This window comes from Myxine glutinosa, chromosome 6 (genome assembly GCF_964187855.1).
Source record: "Myxine glutinosa chromosome 6, kmMyxGlut1.1, whole genome shotgun sequence".
NCBI lineage: Eukaryota > Metazoa > Chordata > Myxini > Myxiniformes > Myxinidae > Myxine > Myxine glutinosa.
Window position 1 is genome coordinate 2,272,763 of NC_136266.1, and position 27,738 is coordinate 2,300,500.

Below are 27,738 nucleotides of genomic sequence, written 5' to 3' on the forward strand. Positions count from 1 at the left end.
GTGTGTGTGTGTGTGTGTGTGAGTGAGTGTGTGTGTGTGTGTGTGTGTGTGTGTGTGTGTGTGTGTGAGTGAGTGTGTGTGTGTGTGTGTGTGTGTGTGTGTGTGTGTGTGTGTGTGTCGTTGGTTTTTATCTCCATTTGTGGGGTTCAGGAGATGAAACTGAGTCCTCCCAGGACCCAAAGTATCCACCTCCTCTTCGGTAAGGGATCAGGGTTCATGGACCAAACTGTTCAACCTTTTCAGAGTTTTGTTCCAAGGGATCTTTTCAGGATTGTCACCGAACCTCCAGATGTTCAATTGTGGTAATATTCCCGGGGATGTTTTTTAAAATCTCAGTGAGGTTCTTCTTCATTCCCTGTTACATTAGATCCCTGTTACTCCAATTATCACCGGTACAATTTCGATGCTCTTCAGCTTCCAAGATCTCTTGACCTCATTTTTGAGCTCCTGGTATTTCGTCATTTTCTTGATTTCTGCGTTATTTAGGCCAAAATCACTGGGTACCGATATCTCAATCATCAATGCTGTCTTCTACTTTTTGCTCCTGAGTACAATGTCCGGACGAAATGCTTTGTTGTCTATGTTCATGCTCGATGTATGTGTTAGCTCAGTTATGTCATGTGTGTGCGTATAATAACTAGAGTTAGATTTGTACATGTTAGTTTCGTTATGTAATGTGTGTGTATACTAACCAGAGTTAGATATCTGCACGTCAGTTTAGTTATGTCAATTGTCATGTGTGTGTATACTAACCAGAGTTAGATTTGTACATGTTAGTTTAGTTACGTCATGTGTGTATCATAACCAGAATTAGATTTGTACATGTTAGTTTAGTTACGTCATGTATGTATCATAACCAGAGTTAGATTTGTACATGTTAGTTTAGTTATGTCATGTGTGTATCATCACCAGAATTAGATTTGTACATGTTAGTTTAGTTATGTCATGTGTGTATCATAACCAGAATTAGATTTGTACATGTTAGTTTAGTTATGTCATGTGTGTATCATAACCAGAATTAGATTTGTACATGTTAGTTTAGTTACGTCATGTGTGTATCATAACCAGAATTAGATTTGTACATGTTAGTTTAGTTATGTCATGTGTGTATCATCACCAGAATTAGATTTGTACATGTTAGTTTAGTTATGTCATGTGTTTATCATAACCAGAGTTAGATTTGCACATGTTAGATTAGTTGTGCCTTGTGTGTATCATAACCAGAATTAGATTTGTACATGTTAGTTTAGTTACGTCATGTGTGTATCATAACCAGAATTAGATTTGTACATGTTAGTTTAGTTATGTCATGTGTGTATCATAACCAGAATTAGATTTGTACATGTTGGTTTAGTTATGTCATGTGTTTATCATAACCAGAGTTAGATTTGCACATGTTACATTAGTTGTGCCTTGTGTGTACAACAACCAGAGTAAACTCTCAGGAAGGAAAATTGCAAATTTGGAAGGTGGGAATTAACAAGGGTAGAAAAGATCATGGTTTTGGAGTAGGGACAATCTGAGCTGGTGGTGAACAGCTGTCTTGAAGACCTGGAGTGAAGAGTGAGCTTGAAGAGGATGTGGAACTTGATTCCACAGGTGGGAAACGAGAGGAACAAATGAGTGGATATGAGCAGTGATCCTGGATTTAGGTACTTTCCCCAGCCAGGGGTTGTTGTTGGACCGTGCGAGTCCTGCAGAAATTGGGGGTGGCGGGAGGGCGGGGTGGGAAAGCACAGAAAGAGTAGAGGGTGCAAGACCAGAAAGGAAGCGGTAGAAGACAGAGAGACCACCGACCTGTCTGCAATGGCGAAGTGATAGACCCATAGACTCAGATTAATTGCGGACGATTCCAATAATCCTGAAGGCTTTGGTTTCCACAGCATCAAGCCGAGCAATGTGTGAGGCAGGGGCAACATCCCAGAGGGGAGATCAGGGCTCCATAACGATGCATTTAGTCATAGATGTCCACAAGCAGGCAGAATATGTTAAATCCAACACCCTCTCTGTTTCTCGAGAGACCGGTGGTAATGCAACACACCAACCAGTCATGCTGGACACTGATGGTAATCATACAGAGCAGTAGTAATCACATTTACATTTCATAAGCCTGGAAACTCAGCTTATTTATCTTACCGACTTCATAGCACAAGGACTGTGCACTTTCTCCACTGAGTCGCCGACGCACATGAAAGGAGTAACAGCTGCTGCGGAACGCCACCCAGGCAGAGTCATTCACAGGACGTGGACAGTGTCCTGCCCGCCTGTCCAGAGCAATGTCTGTGGCACATTTGTAACAATAACAAGAATTTATTCTTTTAATACTTGTCCAGTGATATAAATAGGAGAAAGGTACAAAATAGGAGAAACGTATGCAAAAAAACAACTGATTAGGAAGTACAATGACCAAGGAAGTAAACATGATGACGAGGTATCATCATTATAAATATTTTCAAGTGTTTGTTTGTGTGTTTGTTTAAGCGTTTGTATGTTATTCTTTCACGGCCAATCCGTAGAATCTAGAAGCCCCAAATTTTGGTGTCAGCACTTCAGAATTTGGGAAAGGTTATAAGCTGCCACACATCGGCCTTGAAGGCCATTTTGAGGCCACCAGAGGGTGCCATAAAGTATATATCAGGATGTGGGGTCAGACAGTGCTGCCACCAGCCCTCAGGTAAAAGGTAACCACCATGAGGCAAATAACTCCGTCACTTTTCAATGTCCAACATGTCCCGAACCACTGCCGGGAAAAGCTCGCCCAGCCAGGCAGTGAAAAGAAAGACCAAATTACAAGGGGACAGGGACTTGCACCAAGCCAAGAGGCTGTGGATGTGCTACCTGTCTCAAAACGAGGCTCAGCAAAAGGAACCGAAAAAACGAATGTTGGAGCAAAGTGGAAAAGGAGGCCATTTACTACTGTAAAGTCTGTTCAGGACATGAACAATGGGGGATGGCCAGAATGGGAGATAAATTAATGGACCAGCTGAAGACCAGATTGACCATCAGAGCAGAGATGATGCCATCCATCAAATTCGAAAGAGTTGTGTCAATGACAAATAAATTCCTAAATAAAATAAAACAGAGCAGTGAAGACGTGAACACAACCAGAAGAAGATATGAGTAGAATGTGAGTTGATCGCTCGCCAGGAAGTGGACAGAAGGATGGTAGACATGAGGCCACAATAAATGGCAGCAATGGATTGTGGGGAGGAGTTGTGTGACAATGAAAGGGTTTGGAATTTGAAGCACCACTGGGGACCCAGCGGCGAAGGCGAGGTGATACAGAGGGGGAGGAGACACAGGACCATCATAATAGGGAGGGCGAACAGACCCGACTTACAATAGTGGACTGAGCGAAAACACCTACACAGTCGGAAGGGATGAATACAAGAATGGCGGAGGATAACAGGCAGAAGGACGGAGAGTAACAGAGGGGTGAAGGAGAGAAGGAAGTAGATAGAAAAGGAGAGTTCCAGACACCTCCAACTCAGGCCAACTCAGACCACATTCCCAACATTCCCCCCATCCCCCTTGTCCCCAAACCGAAACTGCCTCAACTCCAAAACAGGAAGTGACTCACCACAAACCGCAAGTGACCAATTAATTATTTATTTTTCAGATTTCACGATTTTCAAAAAATTTAAAAAAATTGATTTTCAAAATTTCCGATGTCATTTTTCCCGATTTTCTCGATTTCCCCAAATTTCCAGTTTATAACATAATTAAATAATTATAACAACCATTTTTTAGCCGTGTGGTTAAAAAAATTATTTTGAGTACAACATTGTAAGTTTGCGAACATGTGTGAATATTTACGCAAATGAGACTTCCTACAGCGGGAACGCAAAAACCCAGGCTTACCATCGGCAATACAATCCATCACTATATAGGAACTCACACCCCTTACATATTACGAACCATTCGTTTACGTGTTTTTTCAAATATTTGTTTAACAACAACATCATTAACTTTCAATCGAATGAACAACCCATGCTCACCAAACAGGATCTGAGAAACCTCGATTGCACAAATAACCTTACAGTTTGCCCCCATCAAATCTTGAGGATCGATACAACAACATCAATATTATCACCAGAAACATTATCCTTATAAAATGTTGTTATAATCTCTATTGGACAATCATTTTCATCAGTTGTCATAAGTGTTGGGTACGTAGTCATAGCACAATCCCCCATAGACGATGCCCCCTCATCACACTTACGCCAAAATATATTTACTATGTTAAGAGGATATTTAAATTTGGTTTCTCTTAATACATGGGATGAAAGAATGAAAGAATCGCTTCAAATATTTTCAGAGTTTTCCTTTCCTCGGCTGATGTAGATGATCGTGAATTGAATATAGTAATTGGGAAAGAAAGTGACCTAATAATTTTATTATTACCCACACCAACAGGTCGGCTTGGTTTAATACCCCAAGGCAATACCTCTGGTGTTTAAATATATAGTTTTGTAATGTTTTCATTCGAATGTTTATATTTAATTGATATCTTACAAGATTCAACTCCCCTGTGTTTGGAATATTTAGGTGTTCCAAAAATTATGTTTTTAATATCAAAATTATCATAAATCAGTGCCATTATATATATATATATATATATATATATATATATATATATATATATATATATATATATATATATATATATATATATATATATATATATATATACAGTATATATATATATATATATATATATATATATATATATATATATATATATATATATATATATATATAAAAACATATATATATATATATATATATATATATATATATATATGTTATTTAAAATCATCGTATATAACAAAAAAAAAGATTTTTATATTTCTTATATATAAAGAGATGAATTCATATAATAAGATGAAGTTTCTTTAAAAGAACAGCAAAGTCACAACATATTGTGATGTTTGTGACCATGATTATAAACACAACTATATAAAACATTTTCACAAAAGCTAAACTTTCTCAGATGCTGGCTCCACTTGAACAAGAAACAAAATATTGTGGCGTTTGTGATAAGTCAGTCTTGAAGGTGAGTTTTCCCTCTCATCTTAAATCACGCAAACACACACTCAAACTTTTACATATGGTAGCTCCACCCGAACGAGAAACAAAATATTGTCGCGTTTGTGATAAGACCATCTTGAAGAGGAGCTTTCCTGCTCATCTTTAATCAAAAAAACACATAAAGTTGAGGGGATACACTATTAAGGACACTGATGGGGCATTTAATGGACATATTAAAATAAGGATTTTTAATTTATCACCCCCAGAACCAAAATCAATAGCTGAGGCGGTTGAAACAATCAAACCCGCCGTTAAAAACTATGTAAAGAATACGTTGGCTGAGATTAACCCCCGTAAATTTTATATGGGGGTAAAATATGGAATTGAAAAAATCGTACACTGAAATAGGGGATCTTATTATAAAACGTTATATGAGAACAAAACCTTACTTTATAGCATCACTCCAGGGGTTTTTATTAACGGACGTTTATGATAAACTTATAGAACAAGAAGAACAGGTAGATCATTCGCTTGTGGCTCATGGATTTACTATTACTAGAATACTTTTCATCGATTTACATGTTCTAAAATCAAACCCCCTAAAAGCTTCTTCTTACATTGAATTGCCGACGGTTATAAAAAATAAAAATGCGGTTATTAATATTCAAAACAAAGATCATAATTGTTTTCTATGGGGTGTTATTGCACACTTACATCCCGCTGAACATCATGTCCAAAGGGTATCACATTATGAGAAATATGAAAATGAGTTAAATGTTACTGGTTTACCATTTCTAATGTCCTTGAAAGATATTCCTAAATTTGAGGAAATGAATAATCTATCTATCAATGTTTATGGACTAACGGATAAAAACAACGTTCAGAATTTATACATTTCTGATAACGATAAAAATGATGAAAATCATATTAACCTTCTATATTATAATTCAGGAAAAAATTCACATTACGCTTCCATCAAAAAAAATTTCAAGATTAATTTCTTCATAAGTAAACATCATCGCAAAATGTACCCCTGTTTGCGATGTCACTCCCTCACCCACAGGAACCAAGAAGCGTTAAAGAAACACTTAGAATTCTGTGGTAAACATAAAGCCGTCAGAATTACTACACCTGAAGAAGGTTCAAACGTAACATTCAAAGATTTTGATAAAACTATAAAACACCCATTCGTGATATATGCTGACTTTGAATGTATTCTTGAAAAGATAAATGACGCTTCTTCAAAACCAAACGAAACATCCACGAATAAATATCAAAAACATACTCCTTGTGGTTTCTGTTATTATATCAAATCATCCGTTGGCGACAAATACAACAAACTAGAACTTTATAAAGGAGAAGATGCGGCTTCTGAGTTTATAAAACGATTAGAAGAGGACTGTGTACGCTTAAGAAAGATAATGAGATTAACCAATAAACCGATGAACTCCCTAACAAAAGAAGAAGAAACAGAATTTAAGCAACCAAATAGCATCTGTCATATCTGTGGGAAGAAAATTAATGGGAAGGAAGATACTGGGGGACCAAAGGTTAGAGACCATTGTCATCTCACCGGTAAATATAGGGGTGCGGCTCATAATGAATGTAATCTTAATTATAAAACTCCCAATTTCATTCCGGTCTTTTTTCAAAACAACGCTCATTATGACACCCATCTATTTATTAAGGAGCTTTCAAAAACATATGGGAACATTTCAGCAATTCCTACCACAGATCAGGATTACATTTCATTCACAAAAACAATCCGCACAAAAATAGGATATGACTATAAAAACAACAATGATATATATGATACGACTCATATCAGGTATCTTGACTCATTTAAATTTAAGGCAAGTCCATTATCTACCTTCGCACCAAATATTAAAACGTTTCTGTGTCTTTCAGAGTATATGTCAGATAAAAAAGAAATTGAACTCTTATCACAAAAGGGAATATAACCGTATGATTACATGGATTCATTTGAGAGATTTAAAGAAACACAACTTCCCCCTAAATAATGTTTCTATAACAAGTTAAATAAATGTCATATAACTGATAAAGAATATACTCACGCACAAAATATTTGGAAAACGTTTAACAAAGAACCTTGGAGAGTATCATGATTTGTATCTTAAAACCGACGTCTTACTACTAGCCGACGTCTTTGAAACCTTTAGAACAGTTTGTCATAATAAACAATCATACGGGTTAGATCCCGTCCACTACTACACCGCTCCTGGGTTAGCTTGGAGTGCCATGCTAAAAGTGACGAAACAGAAGTTGGATTTAATCAGTGATGAAGACATGCTTTTGATGATGGAAGAGGCTAAAAGAGGAGGAATATCACAAGTATGTTCTAAGAGATATGCTAGGCTAACAATAAGTATCTTCCTAATTATGATGATATGAAAGGTAGTTCTTACCTGATGTACTACGATGCTAATAATTTGTATGGATGAGCTATGTCTCAAGCTCTACCTTATGGTGGCCTCAAATGGGTTGAAGAGAAAGATTAGGAAAAGGTTTTACAAAACATCGTTACATCCTCACAAAAAGAATTGGATGATTCAGAAGTTGGATATTGATTTGAAATATCCTGAAGAACTCCATAATAAACACGACGACCTACCATATGCCCCGACCAAAGAATGTCCGAAAGAAGAATGGCTAAGTGATTATCAACGATCATTTAATATAAAAGGTAAACCAACAGAAAAATTACTTACTACATTATATGATAAAGAAAATTATGTTTTACACCAAGGGAACCTAAAACAATATTTATCAGCAGGATTGATACTAAAGAAGATTCATAGTTATACAGGGTAAACAAAGTCATTGGATGAAGGAGTATATTGATTTTAACACTCAAAGGAGAACCAAAGCAAAAACTGATTTTGAGAAAGACTTTTATAAATTGATGAATAATTCTGTATTTGGAAAGACGATGGAAAATCTTAGAAATAGACAAAACATAAGTCTTACTACATCTTTAGAGCAAGCATCAAAATTAATTAATAAACCTAGTTTTCAAAGAGAAGTGGTGTTTTCAGAGAACTTTGTTGCTATTCATTTGCAAAAAGAGAGTATTGAAATGGATAAACCTATTGTTGCGCGGCCGTCTTTGATGAACATCAGACGGTCACGGAAGCCGATCGTGAAGGCCTTAACCCCTGAGGTGAAAATTCAATGGCGGACTCCGGAACCAAAAATCTACACCAAAGCGCGCGGGATGGAGGAGGGCGCGAGACCCCTGCAGCCGTACCTATTAAATCAATCACACAGGAAACTGCGTTCAAGTATGTACAGCAAAATAATACAAGGATTTATTCACAATAAGAATCGGGACAGGGAAACGCGACGATAAACCTAATTCCTAATCGGGACGTCCCCACACACAAATGCACCTCAAATACAAACGAGGGATAAGAATCACCAAAAGGTCAAAATCCAAAACCAAAACATCTCTGCCAAAATTTGTCCGAATCCGTCCACAACTTTTTGAGATGTGTTGTTCACAGACAAACAAACACACAGACAGACAGGGGTGAAAACATATCGTCCATACACCTTTGGTGGTGGAGGTAATAATAATAATAAGACTTACAAAATGGCTATTTTGAGTTGGTTATTTTCATAGCTCAGTGATGTTGTCCAACATTCATTTGGACTTCATCAGCAGGACCCCATTGGGAAGCACTTGATTTAGGTGCCGCTTTTGTTAAAAAAAAAAAGTGTTGCTTACAAGGTGATGGGCCAGTGCCAGAGATATTGGATCGAGGAAATTGCACCTTCGTAATTTCGCAACCTGGCTGCAGATGTCGGTACAAAGCAAACGTGTTGGGTGCCTTTGCAGACGGAGGTCTTTAAACAGTGCTGCGGCATACACGGCTTCTGAAAAGCAGCAAGCTCCTGTCGTATTAATTTCCTGTCGTATTAATTTCCTGTCGTATTGATGAAATGCGAAAGATGATGGGAATAGAGCCTGTGATTGATGCTGTGAAGAGGAACAGGTTGAGATGGTTTGGTCATGTGTTGAGGAAGGATGAAAGTGACTGGTTGAGAAGAGTGATGGAAATGAATGTAGAAGGAATTAGAGGATGGGGAAGACCGAGAAAGACTTGGCTAAAGGCGGTGGAAGAAGAAATGCGGGCAAGTGGGTTAACAAGGGGAGATGCAGAAAATAGGGCAAAATGGAGAAGATTGTTATGGGGACCACAAGGCTAACCCCCGCTCTAGCAGGGAAAATGGCCTTAAAATGCATGTTGTTGTTGTTGTTGTTGTAGTGATGTTGCCCAAAGGTCTAATAAGTGTTATTGGATGTGAAATCCACCACAGGTAGATACGTTCCAGGTTGAGAAGTTTATATCTTGGTAGATTTGTTTCGTAGTAAACGTTTGGAGTGTCCGTGCCATCCCTACACAGGAAGTCTACCAACTTCCTGATACTGGTGCACATGGACAAACGAAGCTGAAAGTTTTTTTTTTTGCCAAGCGCTAAAATTGAGACGAAGAGCGGACATGGGGAAGGACAGCACTCATTGTACAGCTGTACCGATACATACGGACTCACTCACCATGTGAGATACTGCAAATTGCACCCTTGAGGCGCAGGTCACAATCAGCCGTTCTCCACCATCCTTGTGGGTCAAGGTAAACACAGCCTGGATTCTGCTTGGGTTCCCCAACTTTCCACCTGGTGTACGGAACATGATCTTTCTGGAACCAGTGAAATCCTCGTTCAGTATCCTGCCAAACAGGCATGCAGCATTCTCTGAAAATGCTCCTTAATGAATCATTATAGAACAAAGTAGACAGCACTAGGTAGAGCGCATACCTCCGCCAGGCTAAATAGTCCATGTTTTGAATCCCACTGATAGGCCCGATCCGGATGATGATTGCTTTTTAGGGACCTGATCAAAAAAACCTGTTAGTGTTAACCCCTAAAACATTTAAACTTGCCTGGAAACTGTCAGTGTTTAACGTTCAAAATTAATATTTCCATGGAACATTCTGAACCATTTAAATTTGAACTTTCAATGTAACATTTAAGGATTGGAAAAAAAAAAATCAGCTCTTTCATAATGACCAATCCCAGCAACACAATTATACCCATAACAACCAGAATAAGATAATTTCACTCAAAATCACAATTGTACATTTCTCTTGATTTACTGATCCTCGTCCTAGTGTGTACTCGTACTTCTGCACTGCTGTAAAGGCCAATCCAGACCGAGGTATCCAGTTGGTGGGCCACGAGTGTCAGAAACGCCTGATGCCGAGGGTCGGTGATCGCCACGATGATCGCTCCTCGATGCTTGCACATCCAGGCGGCCTCGTGCCAGCTTGCCATGGAACGCAGGAGATGGTACGTGGTGTTACTGAACGACAGGGTGTCCACCACGCGAGGGTCCGGAAAGATTGAAGGGGAGGGCAGCACCGGGTCTTAGGGGATTTGTTTGGAGGAAAAAGAAAAGGAAAGGGGAAAACAATTTGGATGCAAACAGTGGAGGTTAGTTACATAACTCATTTCTATTGTACACCGCTCCTTTCCTATTCCAACTCCAGTCGCTACATGACGTCATCACCAGATACCGAATGGGGCCCGGGGATGACGCACGCTGAAAGAGAGTACCGTATATACTCGAGTATAGAAGTCGAGTTTTTGAGATGATTTTCATGGCCTAAATTTCGGGGGTCGTCTTATGCACGACTAATGTTTTGTCATAAATCGTCTTCGTCTTTTCGAAGCTGTTCCATGCGCTCACGCTTTCGAAGCTAAGTAATCTTTCTCAATTGTGTTTTTGTCGAGACTGTATCTATCTTTCGGTGTATGTACCTATAGCGTATCTTTTGGAAAAATTTCGGTGCTAATTTTTTGTACATGTATACACAATCGTCGGTTAATGCGTATCGAGTATTCTGCGGCCTAGTACTCGTAGGCTTAGGCTACCGTACCGTCTCCGACCTTGTGGTTTTGTTTTTCTCTCAGCGATTCGTCGAATGCGCTGCAATTATTTTCGTTCTCTGTTTCGTCCCAGGCGTTCACCCCATACCTCCCTGTTTAATATCTCTACTCAAAAAAAAAAAAACCCAAAATATTATTTCCTTCCCAGGTCTTATTCGTTTATTTGTTGTTCTAATTTGTTCGTTCGTTCTTCGTTCGCGATCACGCGATCACGTGGTTAGAAATGTATAATCTCTCCCCTGAACAACTATTTTCTCTCATATATTATAACACACTTTTCTTCTTTTCCTACAAAAGGATGCTTTCGTCTTGCTCACCAAATCTATTCATTCCAAAAAATATATATAATACTGTAGCGACCCATGGGTCCCCCAAGCAAGACCGGCATCAGAATCTCCTTGCTCCAGCCGGTGACGTCACCGGCGGGGATCCACGGCGCCAGAGTGGCTGGTCACGTGACCGCCAAAGCGTGCTGCGTGTGCGGGTATAATCAGCTACACCTGTGGATCACGTGACCACCGAAGCATGCCTCGCTTGAGAGGCGTGGCTTTTGGTTTCAGTTTCGGTTTCGGGTTGTGCTTTATAATGCAGCCCGATAAACGGGCTTTTCAGTGTTTCAGTGTTCCCGAGTTGGTTTTACGAATAAATATCTTCTCGGACGAGTTTGTGCCTTGCCATCCTTTTGTCCGTATTCTGCTGGAGCTCGGACACCTTCACTGGTGACCCCGAATTTGAACATGCAACCCCGACTGCCCCCACACGGATGCGGGGGCTGCGAACGGACACGGCAAGCACGCCCTAGCCAGGGAAGCCACCTAAGCTGGTGATGCCGGCTTCTCCCGCATGGCTTCGGGCGCAGTTTCGAACGCGGTTTCGAAATGCCGGAGTTTCGGAAACGACGACGGCCATGACTATGAGGTTCGCGCACCGCGCTCGGCTCCTCCTCTACGACCAGAGTGGCGAGCCTACTCCAAGACCCTCCGAAGGCACGGCTGCTTCGTCACCTTCGCGCACACTGACGTTGGCGGAACGGCTGCTTCGTCACCTTCGCGCGCACTGACGTTCGCGGCACGGCCGCTTCGTCACCCTCGCGCACCTACAACTACAACCGCAACTACCTCTCCGACCCTGCATCCTCGGGAGGCCTGCGAGGAACCTCAGCAGCCTCCCCCGAGGCCTGGACCAGCCCCTCTGTTGGCCCACCTGCTTTTCGCGTACACCGCTCGAGCCTTCTCGGCACTGCACCCGCGAACTGCAACCTCGGGAGGCTCCCCCGAGGACTTGCCCGGCCCTCGGCCGCCCCCCGTCCACTGCATCCCCCGAGGCCTTGACCAGCCCCGCATCCTCGGGAGGCCCGTGAGGGACCTCGGCAGCCTCCCCCGAGGCCTTGACCAGCCCCTCGGTTGGCTCACCTGCTTTTCGCGTGTACCGCTCGAGCCTTCTCGGCACTGCACCCGCGAACTGCAACCTTGGGAGGTCCGCGAGGAACTTCGGCAGCCTCCCCCCGAGGACTTGCCCGGCCCCTCGGCCACCCCCCCGTCCTGCACCCCCTGTCCAACCACCCGCCACCACACCGGACCCCCCCTGCCTGCACCCCCGTCCGACCACCCACCACCACACCGGACCGGACCCCCCCCCCCCCCCCACGACCGGCCAGGGGTCGTTTCGGTCGGGTCATCCGGACCCCCATCAGGTTGACCTCCCTGGACCAAGTCCATTCTGGGGGGGCGTGTGTAGCGACCCATGGGTCCCCCAAGCAAGACCGGCATCAGAATCTCCTTGCTCCAGCCGGTGACGTCACCGGCGGGATCCACGGCGCCAGAGTGGCTGGTCACGTGACCGCCAAAGCGTGCCGTGCGTGCGGGTATAATCAGCTACACCTGTGGATCACGTGACCACCGAAGCACGCCTCGCTTGAGAGGCATGGCTTTCGGTTTCGGTTTCGGGTTGTGCTTTATAATGCAGCCCGATAAACGGGCTTTTCAGTGTTTCAGTGTTCCCGAGTTGGTTTTACGAATAAATATCTTCTCGGACGGGTTTGTGTCTTGCCATCCTTTTGTCCGTATTCTGCTGGAGCTTGGACTCCTTCAATACCATCTCTTACAGTTCCTCCTTTCTACATTCCCTAAACTATCCAGAACTCCACCCCTCCTTCAGTGTCCTCAAACGTATTTTTGACTCGAAGGTCTCAAACTCATTTTGCATAAAATGTTCGTTTCCCATGAATCGTACACTTTTCAAAATCCAATCTCACCCCTCCCCTCCAAATCCTCCCCATCACCCATCCCTTTCAAATCTCCCCCCTAGCCCCTTCCCTCCCCTCCCTCATAAACTCCCCCCACACCCCTCCCCTCCGAGACTCTCCCTCGCTCCTCCCCTCCTAGACTCCCCTCTCACCCCTCCTCCTCAAAGCATCCTCCCTGCTTCTTCCCCCTTCCAACTTTCACCTTCATCTCCCCCAACCTTCTGCCTCGCTCTTCCCCCTCCTCAAATAACACCTCACTGTGCCTCACCCAATCTCCATCAAACCTTTTGTCCGCCCCATTCTTCCCTTTCTCCAAGCTATTCTGAAATCTCTGAAATCTCTGACACACCTTCAACAGCTCTCCCTACCTCTTCCTCCTCTTCCACATCTTACCCTACCCCTCCCCCCCCCCCTGTTCTAGACCCGATGCTCCCCCTTCCTCTTCATTAACGGTATGGACCTCAAACATCCGGGGCCTTCGCTCAAACTTGACTGATCTCTCCATACAGGTTGCTTCTGACAAACCAGATGTGATCTGCTTAACAGAAACTTTCCTCCTTCATGATGTCTCTGATGCCTTGGTATCTCTCCCAGGTTACTCCCTCCTCCGGTATGATAGACCTGAGCCTCGTCCTGGAGGTGGGGTTGCTATCTTTATAAAAAACTCTCTTCCTCACTCGCTCTCCACTGCCCTCTCTCCACCTCACCCCCAGGAATACCTTTGGCTACGGCTTCCCCTTCGCTCCCACCTTTTGTTCATATGTGTGTTGTACCGTCCACCAAACAGCGATGACTCCATCTACATCTCGCTGTCTGATAATATGGACCAACTTCTATCTACCCATCCCAACTCTCTCTTCCTCATATGTGGTGATTTCAATTGTCATCATGCCAGTTGGCTGGGTGTGGGTACCTCTCTCACCAGCCATGGCTCTTCAGCAAAGGACTTCTGCGACTCACTGGGACTGACACAATCTGTCAATTTCCCGACCCGGATCTCAGTCAACGGAGCATCTTCTCTTCTGGATTTGGTTATGACAAACTTCCCTGAAAATGTGTGCTGCTCTTCTTCTGCTCCAATCGGCTCATCTGATCATGTGCTTGTCAAAGTGGACATCTCTCTGACCATTCTCAGAGAGCCTCCTCAGCGACGACGAGTCTGGCATTTCACTCAGGCCAACTGGCACGGTCTTCAAGCAGCCATCAATCATCTGGACTGGTCTCCCATCTCTACCGCCTCTGACATCAACTCATCCTGGGAATTCTTTCAAAGTAAATTGCTCTCTCTCATGCACAGATTTATCCCATCTCGTCTTCAGTTGTCATACCCTTCCTCCCGCCCATGGTACACGGAATCTTGTGGTGAGGCTGTTGCCCTGAAACAACTTGCTTTCGTCTCCTGGAAAGCAAATCCAATGGAAGGAAATCTCATTTCCTTTCACAAAGCCCGAAACAAGTGTGTGTCCACCCTCAGGAGAGCCAGGAAACAATATCTCACCGTTCTCAAGACCGAACTCTCTTATCTGTCTCCCTCTTCCAAATCCTGGTGGCGTCTGGTCAAATCTGTTTCTGGTGTTTGTTCCCCCTCCATCCCCTCCCTCACCTCAAACGGCTTAACGGCTGACTCCGCACGTGAAAAGGCTGAATGCCTCAACTCTGTGTTTGCCTCTAAATCTTGTGTCCCAAACCCATCCCTCTCTGTACCCACCATACCCAGTCGTACCCAGCTGCTCCTGGACTCTGTGTCCTTTCCTCCTGAGAAGGTGGAAAAGTTTCTGTCAACCCTCGACTCTGATTCTGCAACTGGTCCTGACGGCATCAGCCCACGGGTCCTAAAATCATGTTCTTCCGCTCTTTCACTCCCTCTTTCTGTTCTCTTCACCCTCTCTTTTGCTCAAGGTCATCTGCCATCTGCTTGGAAATCAGCCAACATCACCGCTTTGCACAAAAAAGGTGCAAAAATAGATCCCAGCAACTACAGACCAATCAGCCTTCTCCCAATTATCAGCAAAGTCATGGAATTCATCATTGCTTCAGATATGAAATCTTTCCTCTTCTCCAATGGCTTGATCTCTGATCATCAATTTGGTTTCAGATCTGGTCACTCTACTCTGGACATGCTGCTTCTGCTTTCTCAACAATGGATGGAGGTCCTCAACGCCAAACAGGAAATTAGAGCTGTCTCCCTTGACATTTCACGTGCCTTCGATACGGTCTGGCACCCTGTTCTGCTCACCAAACTTTCCTCCTTTGGTATCCATGGAAACCTCTATGCATGGCTGGCGGACTTCCTCTGGTCGTAGTCAACGTGTGGCCCTGAATGGGTTTCTCTCATCACCTCTTCCTGTTCAGGCTGGAGTTCCCCAAGGTAGTGTTCTGGGCCCTGTGCTTTTTCTGGTCTTCATCAATGATCTCTCTGACTCTCTTGAAAATCCTCTCTATCTCTTTGCTGACGACTCTACTCTCTGTCGCTCCATTCCTCATCCCTCAGATCGGCAGTCTGCAGCCTCCTCACTCTCTGCAGACCTGGACAAAATCACAGACTGGGCAAACAAATGGAACATGTCTTTCAATCCTGATAAATCTCACACTCTTACGATGTCTCTCCGAAAAGACCGACTGGAAAACCCTCCCATCCACTTTCTGAATAATCCTCTCCAAGAAGTTCTGTCACTCAAGCTTTTGGGTCTCACTATTTGCCATGATCTTTCCTGGGAAAACCACATTTCAAATCTGGCCTCCAAAGCCAGTCGCCGACTGGGCATCCTCCGTCGTGCGAAGTCCTTCCTTGGCACACCTGAGCTCCTCACCACATACAAGGCTTTCATCCGCAGCTCTATGGAATACTGCTCTCCCCTCTGGTCCGGTGCTCCTGCCTCACACCTAGCCCGTCTTCACGCTGTTGAAACCAAAGCGTTCAGAATCATTGGAATCTCCCGCGATGAAGCTAACTCCAAGGGCCTTTCACTCACTCACCGCAGGCAGATTGGTGGTCTTTCCGTCTTCTACCGACTCCTCTCTGGCCTTGCCCCCCCAGCCCTCTCTGGGCTCTGTCCCCCAAATATTCCTACAGGTCGCACAAGATCTGCCTGCAACCCTCTTATGGTTAAACTGCCAAAATCAAGACTTTCTGCTCACCTTCACGCCTTCATTCCTCTTTTCTCCCACCTCTGGAACAACCTCCCTCACTCTCTTCAATCCCACTCCACCCTCCAGGTCTTTAAAACAGACGTTCACCACCGTCTCTTATCTTCCCCCAACCAAAACCTTGATCTTTTCTACCCCCGCTAATTCACCCCAGATACACTTTTTCGAAATTCCAACTTCTTTCCTGGAAGTCCTTGCAGTGTCCATATGTTTTATACCTCTCCCACCTCCCCCCAAGCCCTCTTCCTCCCACAGTTCTCTCGATGTCCCCGCTCTCAAATGTTGTGTTTGTGTCCTTCCCCTTCTCTCCCCATCTTGTCTACCACTCCCCTTATTTTGTGTTTTATGTGTTGGTTTGTGTCGGTTTGACCTTTTGTGTGATTAATGTTAGCTCTTTCACGAGCCTCGATCTTGTATACAAAAAAAAAAAAAAATACAGGTGTCCTCCGATGTACATGTGATGCCGGTGTCCTCTAATGTTGAAATAATTGTATGTTGGGTGGTTGTACATGGTTATTTTTCTTTCTCATGCAGCACAATGCTGTGGGGGTAGCATCATTGGCTGCGGGTGTGGTTGTGCGGTTGATGCAATGGCCTCTACTGGTAAGGGAAGGAATTTGTAAAATGTTCAGGGTGCCAACGATAGCTTGACCCCTCTTCGTGAAGGACACCGTGGGATGTTTTAAAATCCACCGACTAATGTCAGCAGATATGTAACGCCCAGTTTGACGTCCATCCGAGGAAGGCACACCCATTGATGAATCACCTTGCCTGTGAAACACTGGGATGACAGTTTATACCTGGGTCGGGATGCGAACCCAGGCTAGACGGCTTCGAAGCGAATGTGCGTACCTCCTGGTCATCCTATTTCTTGGTCATCCCTTCCCAAATAGTTAAAGGCAGTGAGTGGTAACAGTTGGTAATTGCCATTCAGTATTTGTACTATATTTCCCCATTGTATATCTGTTATATCGAGTTATAACCCCGTTGTATTAAATCACATTTCCTTGATTCTTGAAAAATAAAATTCCCTGCATTACAACCTTGTTCGAGTATCTCATTGCATGTTTACATCAAGAGCCCATGGTAACTCAGTTACATGTATGTGCTCACATCAGATGTCATCACTTTGAAAAATCTACTTCTGTATAGCAAACCTGAATTTCCTTATTGATTTCAAGTTAAATTTGTGGAATATTGTCCAAAAGGAATTCTCACTTTTGTATAACTGGCAGATGAAGGCGTGCTTTTCCTGGTTGCAAGCACGGTCATCCCACTTGCCGGTGAATGTCGCCGGTGGGCCATTCCATACCATGGCACAGTGTTCCTGCGAAATACACCGTGAAAATGAAAAAACAATAAGAAAGTTTCACCAAATACTTCCAAGCTAGGGTAGAGGCAGCGATTTTCCGTTTACAAAAAAAACAAAATCCCATTTCATGTTATAAATAGTTAAATAAACTTGTAAAAATTGTGCATTTGCATTGAAAATTATTTTCCTTAAGTGTCCGCACCTCAAATCCTCTGCAGTGGTGGGTGATACTTGAATGCATGGAATAACCAAATGAAAATATAATTATAAACGGCAGGTGAAAAAAGAATTTAAAAAAAAAAAAAAAAAAAAACGAAGTCCATGTGCGCTCATTTACAAATTATATACTCTGCTATGGCGTATGCACATTGACAAAAATACACCAGGGGGGTTGCCATCGCTACCCATGCACATTTCAATACATTTGCTGTTATGAGTGATTGAAGACGGTCACCTTTAATTGATCAAATAATTTTCAATGACAAACTTCATAAAAGATTTTCTCCCACAACACATTTTCAATGAACACACAGATTTTATCTTTCTAATAACACATTTTATCTTTCTAATAACACATTTTATCTTTCTAATAACACATTTTATCTTTCTAATAACACATTTTATCTTTCTAATAACACATTATCAATGAACACACAGATTTAATCTTTCTAATAACACATTTTATCTTTCTAATAACACATTTTATCTTTCTAATAACACATTTTATCTTTCTAATACCAGATTTTCTCTTTCCAATACCAGATTTTCTCTTTCTAATAACACATTTTCAATGAACACACAGATTTTATCTTTCTAATAACACATTTTATCTTTCTAATAACACATTTTATCTTTCTAATAACACATTTTATCTTTCTAATAACACATTTTATCTTTCTAATAACACATTATCAATGAACACACAGATTTTATCTTTCTAATAACACATTTTATCTTTCTAATAACACATTTTATCTTTCTAATAACACATTTTATCTTTCTAATACCAGATTTTCTCTTTCCAATACCAGATTTTCTCTTTCTAATAACACATTTTATCTTTCTAGTAACACATTTTATCTTTCTAATAACACATTTTATCTTTCTAATAACACATTTTATCTTTCTAATAACACATTTTCTCTTTCTAATAACTCATTTTATCTTTCTAATAACACATTTCCCTTTCTAATAACACATTTTATCTTTCTAATAACAGATTTTCTCTTTCTAATGACACATTTTATCTTTCTAATAACACATTTTATCTTTCTAATAACACATTTTCTCTTTCTAATAACACATTTTATCTTTCTAATAACACATTTCCCTTTCTAATAACACATTTTATCTTTCTAATAACAGATTTTCTCTTTCTAATGACACATTTTATCTTTCTAATAACACATTTCCCTTTCTAATAACACATTTTATCTTTCTAATAACAGATTTTCTCTTTCTAATGACACATTTTATCTTTCTAATAACACATTTTATCTTTCTAATAACACATTTTCTCTTTCTAATAACACATTTTATCTTTCTAATAACACATTTTATCTTTCTAATAACAGATTTTCTCTTTCTAATGACACATTTTATCTTTCTAATAACAGATTTTCTCTTTCTAATGACACATTTTATCTTTCTAATAACACATTTTATCTTTCTAATAACACATTTTATCTTTCTAATAACACATTTTATCTTTCTAATAACACATTTTCTCTTTCTAATAACACATTTTCTCTTTCTAATAACACATTTTATCTTTCTAATAACACATTTTATCTTTCTAATAACACATTTTATCTTTCTAATAACACATTTTATCTTTCTAATAACACATTTTATCTTTCTAATAACACATTTTATCTTTCTAATAACAGATGTTCTCTTTATAATAACACATTTTCTCTTTCTAATAACACATTTTATCTTTCTAATAACACATTTTATCTTTCTAATAACACATTTTCTCTTTCTAATAACACATTTTATCTTTCTAATAACACATTTTCCCTTTCTAATAACACATTTTATCTTTCTAATAACAGATTTTCCCTTTCTAATAACACATTTTATCTTTCTAATAACACATTTTCCCTTTCTAATAACACATTTTATCTTTCTAATAACACATTTTCTCTTTCTAATAACACATTTTATCTTTCTAATAACAGATGTTATCTTTCTAATAACACATTTTATCTTTCAAATGACAGATTTTCAATGAACACACAGATTTTATCTTTTTAATAACACATTTTATCTTTCTAATAACACATTTTCTCTTTCTAATAACACATTTTATCTTTCTAATAACACATTTCCCTTTCTAATAACACATTTTATCTTTCTAATAACACATTTTATCTTTCTAATAACACATTTTATCTTTCTAATAACACATTTTATCTTTCTAATAACAGATTTTCTCTTTCTAATAACACATTTTCAATGAACACACAGATTTTATCTTTCTAATAACACATTTTATCTTTCTAATAACACATTTTATCTTTCTAATAACACATTTTATCTTTCTAATAACACATTTTCAATGAACACACAGATTTTATCTTTCTAATAACACATTTTATCTTTCTAATAACACATTTTATCTTTCTAATAACACATTTTATCTTTCTAATAATAGATGTTCTCTTTATAATGACAGATTTTCTCTTTCTAAAAACACATTTTATCTTTCTAATAACACATTTTATCTTTCTAATAACACATTTTATCTTTCTAATAACACATTTTATCTTTCTAATAACACATTTTCTCTTTCTAATAACACATTTTCAATGAACACACAGATTTTATCTTTCTAATAACACATTTTATCTTTCTAATAACACATTTTCCCTTTCTAATAACAGATTTTCCCTTTCTAATAACACATTTTCCCTTTCTAATAACACATTTTATCTTTCTAATAACACATTTTCTCTTTCTAATAACACATTTTATCTTTCTAATAACAGATGTTATCTTTCTAATGACAGATTTTATCTTTCTAATAACACATTTTATCTTTCTAATAACACATTTTCCCTTTATAATAACACATTTTCTCTTTCTAATAACACATTTTATCTTTCTAATAACAGATGTTATCTTTCTAATAACACATTTTATCTTTCTAATGACAGATTTTATCTTTCTAAGAACACATTTTCGATGAACACACAGATTTTATCTTTCTAATAACACATTTTATCTTTCTAATGACAGATTTTCTCTTTCTAATAACACATTTTATCTTTCTAATGACAGATTTTCTCTTTCTAATAACACATTTTATCTTTCTAATAACACATTTTATCTTTCTAATAACACATTTTATCTTTCTAATAACACATTTTATCTTTCTAATAACACATTTTCTCTTTCTAAAAACACATTTTATCTTTCTAATAACACATTTTCTCTTTCTAATAACACATTTTATCTTTCTAATAACACATTTTATCTTTCTAATAACACATTTTATCTTTCTAATAATAGATGTTCTCTTTATAATGACAGATTTTCTCTTTCTAATAACACATTTTATATTTCTAATAACACATTTTATCTTTCTAATAACACATTTTCTCTTTCTAATAACACATTTTATATTTCTAATAACACATTTTATCTTTCTAATAACACATTTTCTCTTTCTAATAACACATTTTATCTTTCTAATAACACATTTTCTCTTTCTAATAACACATTTTATATTTCTAATAACACATTTTATCTTTCTAATAACACATTTTCTCTTTCTAATAACACATTTTATCTTTCTAATAACACATTTTCTCTTTCTAATAACACATTTTATCTTTCTAATAACACATTTTATCTTTCTAATAACACATTTTATCTTTCTAATAATAGATGTTCTCTTTATAATGACAGATGTTATCTTTCTAATAACACATTTTATCTTTCTAATGACAGATTTTATCTTTCTAATAACACATTTTCAATGAACACACAGATTTTATCTTTCTAATAACACATTTTGTCTTTCTAATAACACATTTTATCTTTCTAATAACACATTTTCTCTTTATAATGACAGATTTTCTCTTTCTAATAACACATTTTCCCTTTCTAATAACAGATTTTCCCTTTCTAATAACAGATTTTCCCTTTCTAATAACACATTTTATCTTTCTAATAACACATTTTCTCTTTCTAATAACAGATGTTATCTTTCTAATAACACATTTTATCTTTCTAATGACAGATTTTATCTTTCTAATAACACATTTTATCTTTCTAATAACACATTTTCCCTTTCTAATAACACATTTTCCCTTTCTAATAACAGATTTTCCCTTTCTAATAACACATTTTATCTTTCTAATAACACATTTCCCCTTTCTAATAACACATTTTATCTTTCTAATGACAGATTTTCTCTTTCTAATAACACATTTTCTATGAACACACACATTTTCTATGAACACACACATTTTCTATGAACACACACATTTTCTATGAACACACACATTTTCTCTTTCTAATAACAGATTTTCTATGAACACACACATTTTCTATGAACACACACATTTTCTCTTTCTAATAACAGATTTTCTATGAACACAAACATTTTCTCTTTCTAATAACAGATTTTCTCTTTCTAATAACGGATTGTCTCTTTCTAATAACACATTTTCTATGAACACACACATTTTATCTTTCTAATAACAGATTTTCTATGAACACACACATTTTCTCTTTCTAATAACACATTTTCTATGAACACACACATTTTCTCTTTCTAATAACAGATTTTCTCTTTCTAATAACGGATTGTCTCTTTCTAATAACACATTTTCTATGAACACACAGATTTTCTTTTTCTAATAACAGATTTTCTATGAACACACACATTTTCTCTTTCTAATAACACATTTTCTATGAACACACACATTTTCTCTTTCTAATAACAGATTTTCTATGAACACACACATTTTCTCTTTCTAATAACGGATTGTCTCTTTCTAATAACACATTTTCTATGAACACACAGATTTTCTTTTTCTAATAACAGATTTTCTCTTTCTAATAATAGATTTTCTATGAACACACAGATTATCTCTTTCTACTAATAGATTTTCTATGAACACACACATTTTCTCTTTCTAATAATAGATTTTCTATGAACACACACATTTTCTCTTTCTAATAACCGATTTTCTATGAACACTTGACTTCCGTTTCCGGTCTTGCTGGCGACGGTTCGTTTTTTCGCAGGTCTCCACGCTCTCCATCGAAATCGAAGTTAAGTCATTGTTCCAATTTGTATTTTCGTTATAACTGTATTTCTTTTATGGTGTATGTACGTATATTGTCCCGTCAAAGATTTTCGGTGCAAATCTTTCATACCTGTATTGAAAATCGCGTTAATTCGTGTCGTCTCGAGGCCCTGTACAGTGTACACTGTACAACCTTGAGGCTTTGTTTTTCTCTCAGCGCCTGTCGTTTGTGATCCAATAACTTTCGTTCTCTGTTTTCGCAGTCTTTCCACCCCAAAGCCTACTTCCTTTTGTAAATCTCAACTCAAAAAAAAAGAAAAAAAAAAAGACATTACCTTCTCTGTGCTCATTCGTTTATTCTTTCTTATTCGTTCGTTCGTTCTTCGACCACGTGTTTCTCCCCCATTTCCCCAGATAGATTGTCAAATTTCAATTCGTTATTTTATCGTCCATGTGATATTGTTTGATTATAGTTAGTTTTGGTTTGAATTTCCTGTAACTCGTATTTAATTAATCGTGTTCTGCTCCTCGTGTGTGGCCTTGTACTGTAGTTGTACCCCCGTCGGTGTTTTGTTAACTTAAGTGTGTTTTGCTTGGCTCTTGGTTTTTTCCCTTCTACCCCGAACATAATACTGTCTAACGTTCTAAATCCCCACCCCCCCCCCCCCCCCAAAAAAAAAAAAAAAAAAAAAAAACCAAAAACATTTATTTTATTTTCTCCACGTGTACTGTTGTCTCATCCTGTATTTTCTGTCCAGGTGTGCTGTTCGCCCACCCCCATTATCTCCTTGCCATCCACCGTTTGCCCTGTTCACGTGACTCGTGGTGGTCCCTCTCGGCTCTCCCCCCCGTTGGTATTTTTGTGCATATAAGATTGTTCATAGTTCTGTTTAAATATTTTTAAATATGTTTAACCTTTCCCCTTCTGTTTTTTATTCAGTGGTATATTACAACACGCTGTTTTTCTTCCTATTTAAAAGGCTTTTCTCAATTTCCTCTCCAACTCATTCCACTTCAAAAAAAAGAAATTCAATATCTTATACGTCTCCCTCACTACATGGTCTAAATTCACATTCATTCCATCCCTCCTCCATCATCCTGAACCGGATTGCTAACTTGAAAATCACAACAAACCCAATTTGTTATCAATGTTCGTCTTTCATTAATCATCCACTTTCTAAACTCCCCTCTTGCCCCTCCCATCCAAATCCCCCCCCTTGCACCTACACTCCGAAACTTCCCCCTTGCCCCTCCACTCTTAAACTCCCCCCTTGCCCCTCCACTCCTGAACTCCCCCCTTGCCCTTCCCCTCCTAAACTTCCCCTTTGCCCCTCCCCTCCTAATCCCCCCCCCTTGCCCCTCCACTCCTGATCTCCCCCCTTTCCCCTTCCCTCCAAAACTCCCCCCTTGCCCCTCCCCTCCTAAACTCCCCCCTCACTCCTGCCCTTCAAAACTCCCCCCCAATCCCTCCCATTCAATTCTCCCCCCATACCATTCCTCTCCAATTCTCTCTCCTCCCCCCTCCTCCTCCAAGCTGCCTCCTCCCCACTTCGTCTCCCTTCTAGCTCATACCTCCACCCCCCCAAACCTTCTACTTTCCTCTGCCCCCCCTCAAACAACCCCTCACTGTGCCGCATCCCTTCACCAGCAAACCTTTCATCCTCCTCATCCTTCCCTTTCTTGGAACTCTTCTGCAACATCTGAAACACTATCAACTGCTCTCCCTACCTCCCCCTCTCATCCTTCATCTTACCCTACTCCTCCCCTCCCCTGTCCTGTACCCGATGCTCCCCCTCTCTCTTCATTAACGGTATGGACCTCAAACATCCGGGGCCTTCGCTCAAACCTGACTGATCTCTCCATACAGGTTGCTTCTGACAATCCAGACTTGATCTGCTTAACAGAGACTTTCCTCCTTCAAGATGTCTCTGATTCCTTAATATCTCTTCCTGGTTACTCCCTCCTCCGGTATGATAGACCTGAGCCTCGGCCTGGTGGTGGGGTGGCTATCTTTGTCAAAAACTCTCTTCCTCACTCTCCTTGCACTGCTCTCTTTCCTCCTCACCCGCAGGAGTACCTCTGGTTACGGCTTCCTCTCCGCTCCCACCTTTTGTTCATATGTGTTCTGTACCGTCCCCCAAACAGTGATGACTCCATCTACATTTCAATGTCTGACAACATGGACCAACTTCTATCCACTCATCCCAACTCTCTCTTCCTCATATGTGGTGACTTCAACTGTCATCATGCCACCTGGTTGGGTGTGGGTTCCTCTCTCACTAGTCATGGCACCTCAGCAAAGGACTTCTGTGACTCACTGGGATTGACACAATCTGTCAATTTCCCGACCCGGATCTCAGCCAATGGAGTATCTTCTCTTCTAGACTTGGTTATGACAAACTTCCCTGCTAATGTCTGCTGCTCTTCTTCTGCTCCAATCGGTTCTTCTGATCATGTGCTTGTCAAAGTGGACATCTCTCTGGCCATTCTCAGAGAGCCTCCTCAGCGTCGACGAGTCTGGCATTTCACTCAGGCCGACTGGGACGGTCTTCAAGCAGCCATCAATCGTCTGGATTGGTCTCCCATCTCCACTGCCTCTGACATCAATTCTTCCTGGGAATTCTTCCAAAGCAAACTGATCTCTCTCATGCACAGATTTATCCCATCTCGCCTTCAATTGTCTTACCCTTCCTCCCGTCCATGGTACACTGAATCTTGTGGTGAGGCAGTTGCCCTGAAACAACTTGCCTTTGCCTCTTGGAAGGCTAATCCAACTGAAGGAAATCTCAGTTCCTTCCACCAAGCTCGGAACAAGTGTGTGTCTACCCTCAGGAGTGCCAGGAAGCACTATCTCTCCTCACTCAAGAATGAACTCTCAAACCTGTCTCCTTCCTCCAAATCCTGGTGGCGTCTGGTCAAATCCGTTTCTGGTGTTTGTTCCCCCTCCATCCCCTCCCTTACCTCAAATGGCCACACAGTTGACATCGCACGTGACAAAGCCGAATGCCTCAACTCTGTGTTCGCCTCGAAATCCTTAGTCCCAAACCCATCTCTCTCTGTTCCCACCTTTCCCAGTCGAACCCAACTGCTCCTGGACTCTGTGTCCTTCTCTCCTGACAAGGTGGAGGAGTTTTTGTCAAACCTCGACTCTGATTCTGCAACTGGACCAGACGGCATCAGCCCACGGGTCTTAAAATCCTGCTCTGCCGCTCTATCTCACCCTCTCTCTGTTCTTTTCACCCTATCTTTTGCTCAAGGTCATCTGCCAGCATCCTGGAAATCAGCTAACATTACCGCTTTACACAAAAAAGGTGCAAAAACAGATCCTTGCAACTACAGACCAATCAGCCTGCTCCCAATTATCAGCAAAGTCATGGAATCCATCATTGCTTCGGATATGAAATCTTTCCTCTTCTCCAATGGCTTGATCTCTGATCATCAATTTGGTTTCAGACCAGGTCACTCTACTCTGGACATGCTGCTTCTGCTGTCTCAACAATGGATGGAGGTCCTCAATGCCAAACAGGAAATCAGAGCTGTCTCCCTTGACATATCAAGGGCCTTTGATACGGTCTGGCACCCAGCTCTGCTTACCAAACTCTCCTCCTATGGTATCCATGGAAATCTCCATGCATGGCTTGCGGACTTCCTCTCTGGTCGTAGTCAACGTGTGGCCCTGAATGGATTTCTCTCATCTCCCCTTCCTGTTCAGGCTGGAGTTCCCCAAGGAAGTGTGCTGGGCCCTGTGCTTTTTCTGGTCTTTATCAATGATCTCTCTGACTCTCTGGAAAATCCTCTCTATCTCTTTGCTGATGACTCCACTCTCTGCCGCTCCATTCCTCTTCCCTCAGATCGGCAGTCTGCAGCCTCCTCACTCTCTGAAGACCTGGACAAAATCACAGACTGGTCAAACAAGTGGAACATGTCTTTCAATACTGCCAAATCTCACTCTCTTACTATGTCTCTCCGAAAAGATCGACTGGACAACCCTCCCATCTACTTTCTCAACAATCCTCTCCAAGAAGTTCTGTCACTCAAGCTTTTGGGTCTCACTATCTGCCATGATCTTTCTTGGGAAAACCACATTTCCAAGCTGGCCTCCAAAGCCAGTCGCCGACTGGGCATCCTCCGTCGTGCGAAGTCCTTCCTCGGCACACCTGAGCTCCTCACCACTTACAAGGCTTTCATCCACAGCTCAATGGAATACTGTTCTCCCCTATGGGCTGGTGCTCCTGCCTCACACCTGGCTCGGCTTCACGCTGTTGAATCCAAAGCTTTCAAAATCATTGGAATCTCCCGCGATGAAGCTATCTCTGAGGGCCTTTCACTCACTCACCGCAGGCAGGTAGGTGGTCTTTCTGTCTTCTACCGACTCCTCTCCGGCCTTGCTCCCCCAGCTCTCTCTGTGCTCTGTCCCCCAAATATTCCTACAGGTCGCACAAGATCTGCCAGCAACCCTCTGATGGTTAAACTGCCGAAATCTCGGCTCTCTGCTCACCTTCACTCTTTCATTCCTCTTTTCTCCCGCCTGTGGAACAAACTCCCACACTCCCTTCAATCCCTCTCCTCCCTCCAGGTCTTTAAAACAGCTGTTCACCACCATCTCTTATCTTCCCCCATCCATAACCTTGATCTTTTCTACCCCCACTAATTCACCCCAGATCCACCTTGTTTGAAATTCCAACTTATTTCCTGGAAATCCTGGCAGTGTCCATATGTTTATACCTCTCCCACCCCCCCCCCCCCCTTCACATGCCTCCCCCCCTTCA

The 27,738-nt window shown here is 40.7% G+C and overlaps 1 protein-coding gene across 1 annotated transcript in view; it reads right to left on the bottom strand.

Moving 5' to 3' along the window:
• The window catches only part of MRC2 (mannose receptor C-type 2), a 323,383-nt gene that overhangs the window by 42,056 nt on the left and 253,589 nt on the right, over window positions 1-27,738 (bottom strand). Inside the window, exons 23-26 of the mRNA XM_078779556.1 lie at window positions 17,612-17,720; window positions 10,237-10,478; window positions 9,611-9,782; window positions 2,137-2,280 (exon numbers count right to left, since the gene is read on the bottom strand). Coding sequence (XP_078635682.1) covers window positions 2,137-2,280; window positions 9,611-9,782; window positions 10,237-10,478; window positions 17,612-17,720 — 667 coding nt within the window. The remainder of the gene's footprint in view (window positions 1-2,136; window positions 2,281-9,610; window positions 9,783-10,236; window positions 10,479-17,611; window positions 17,721-27,738) is intronic.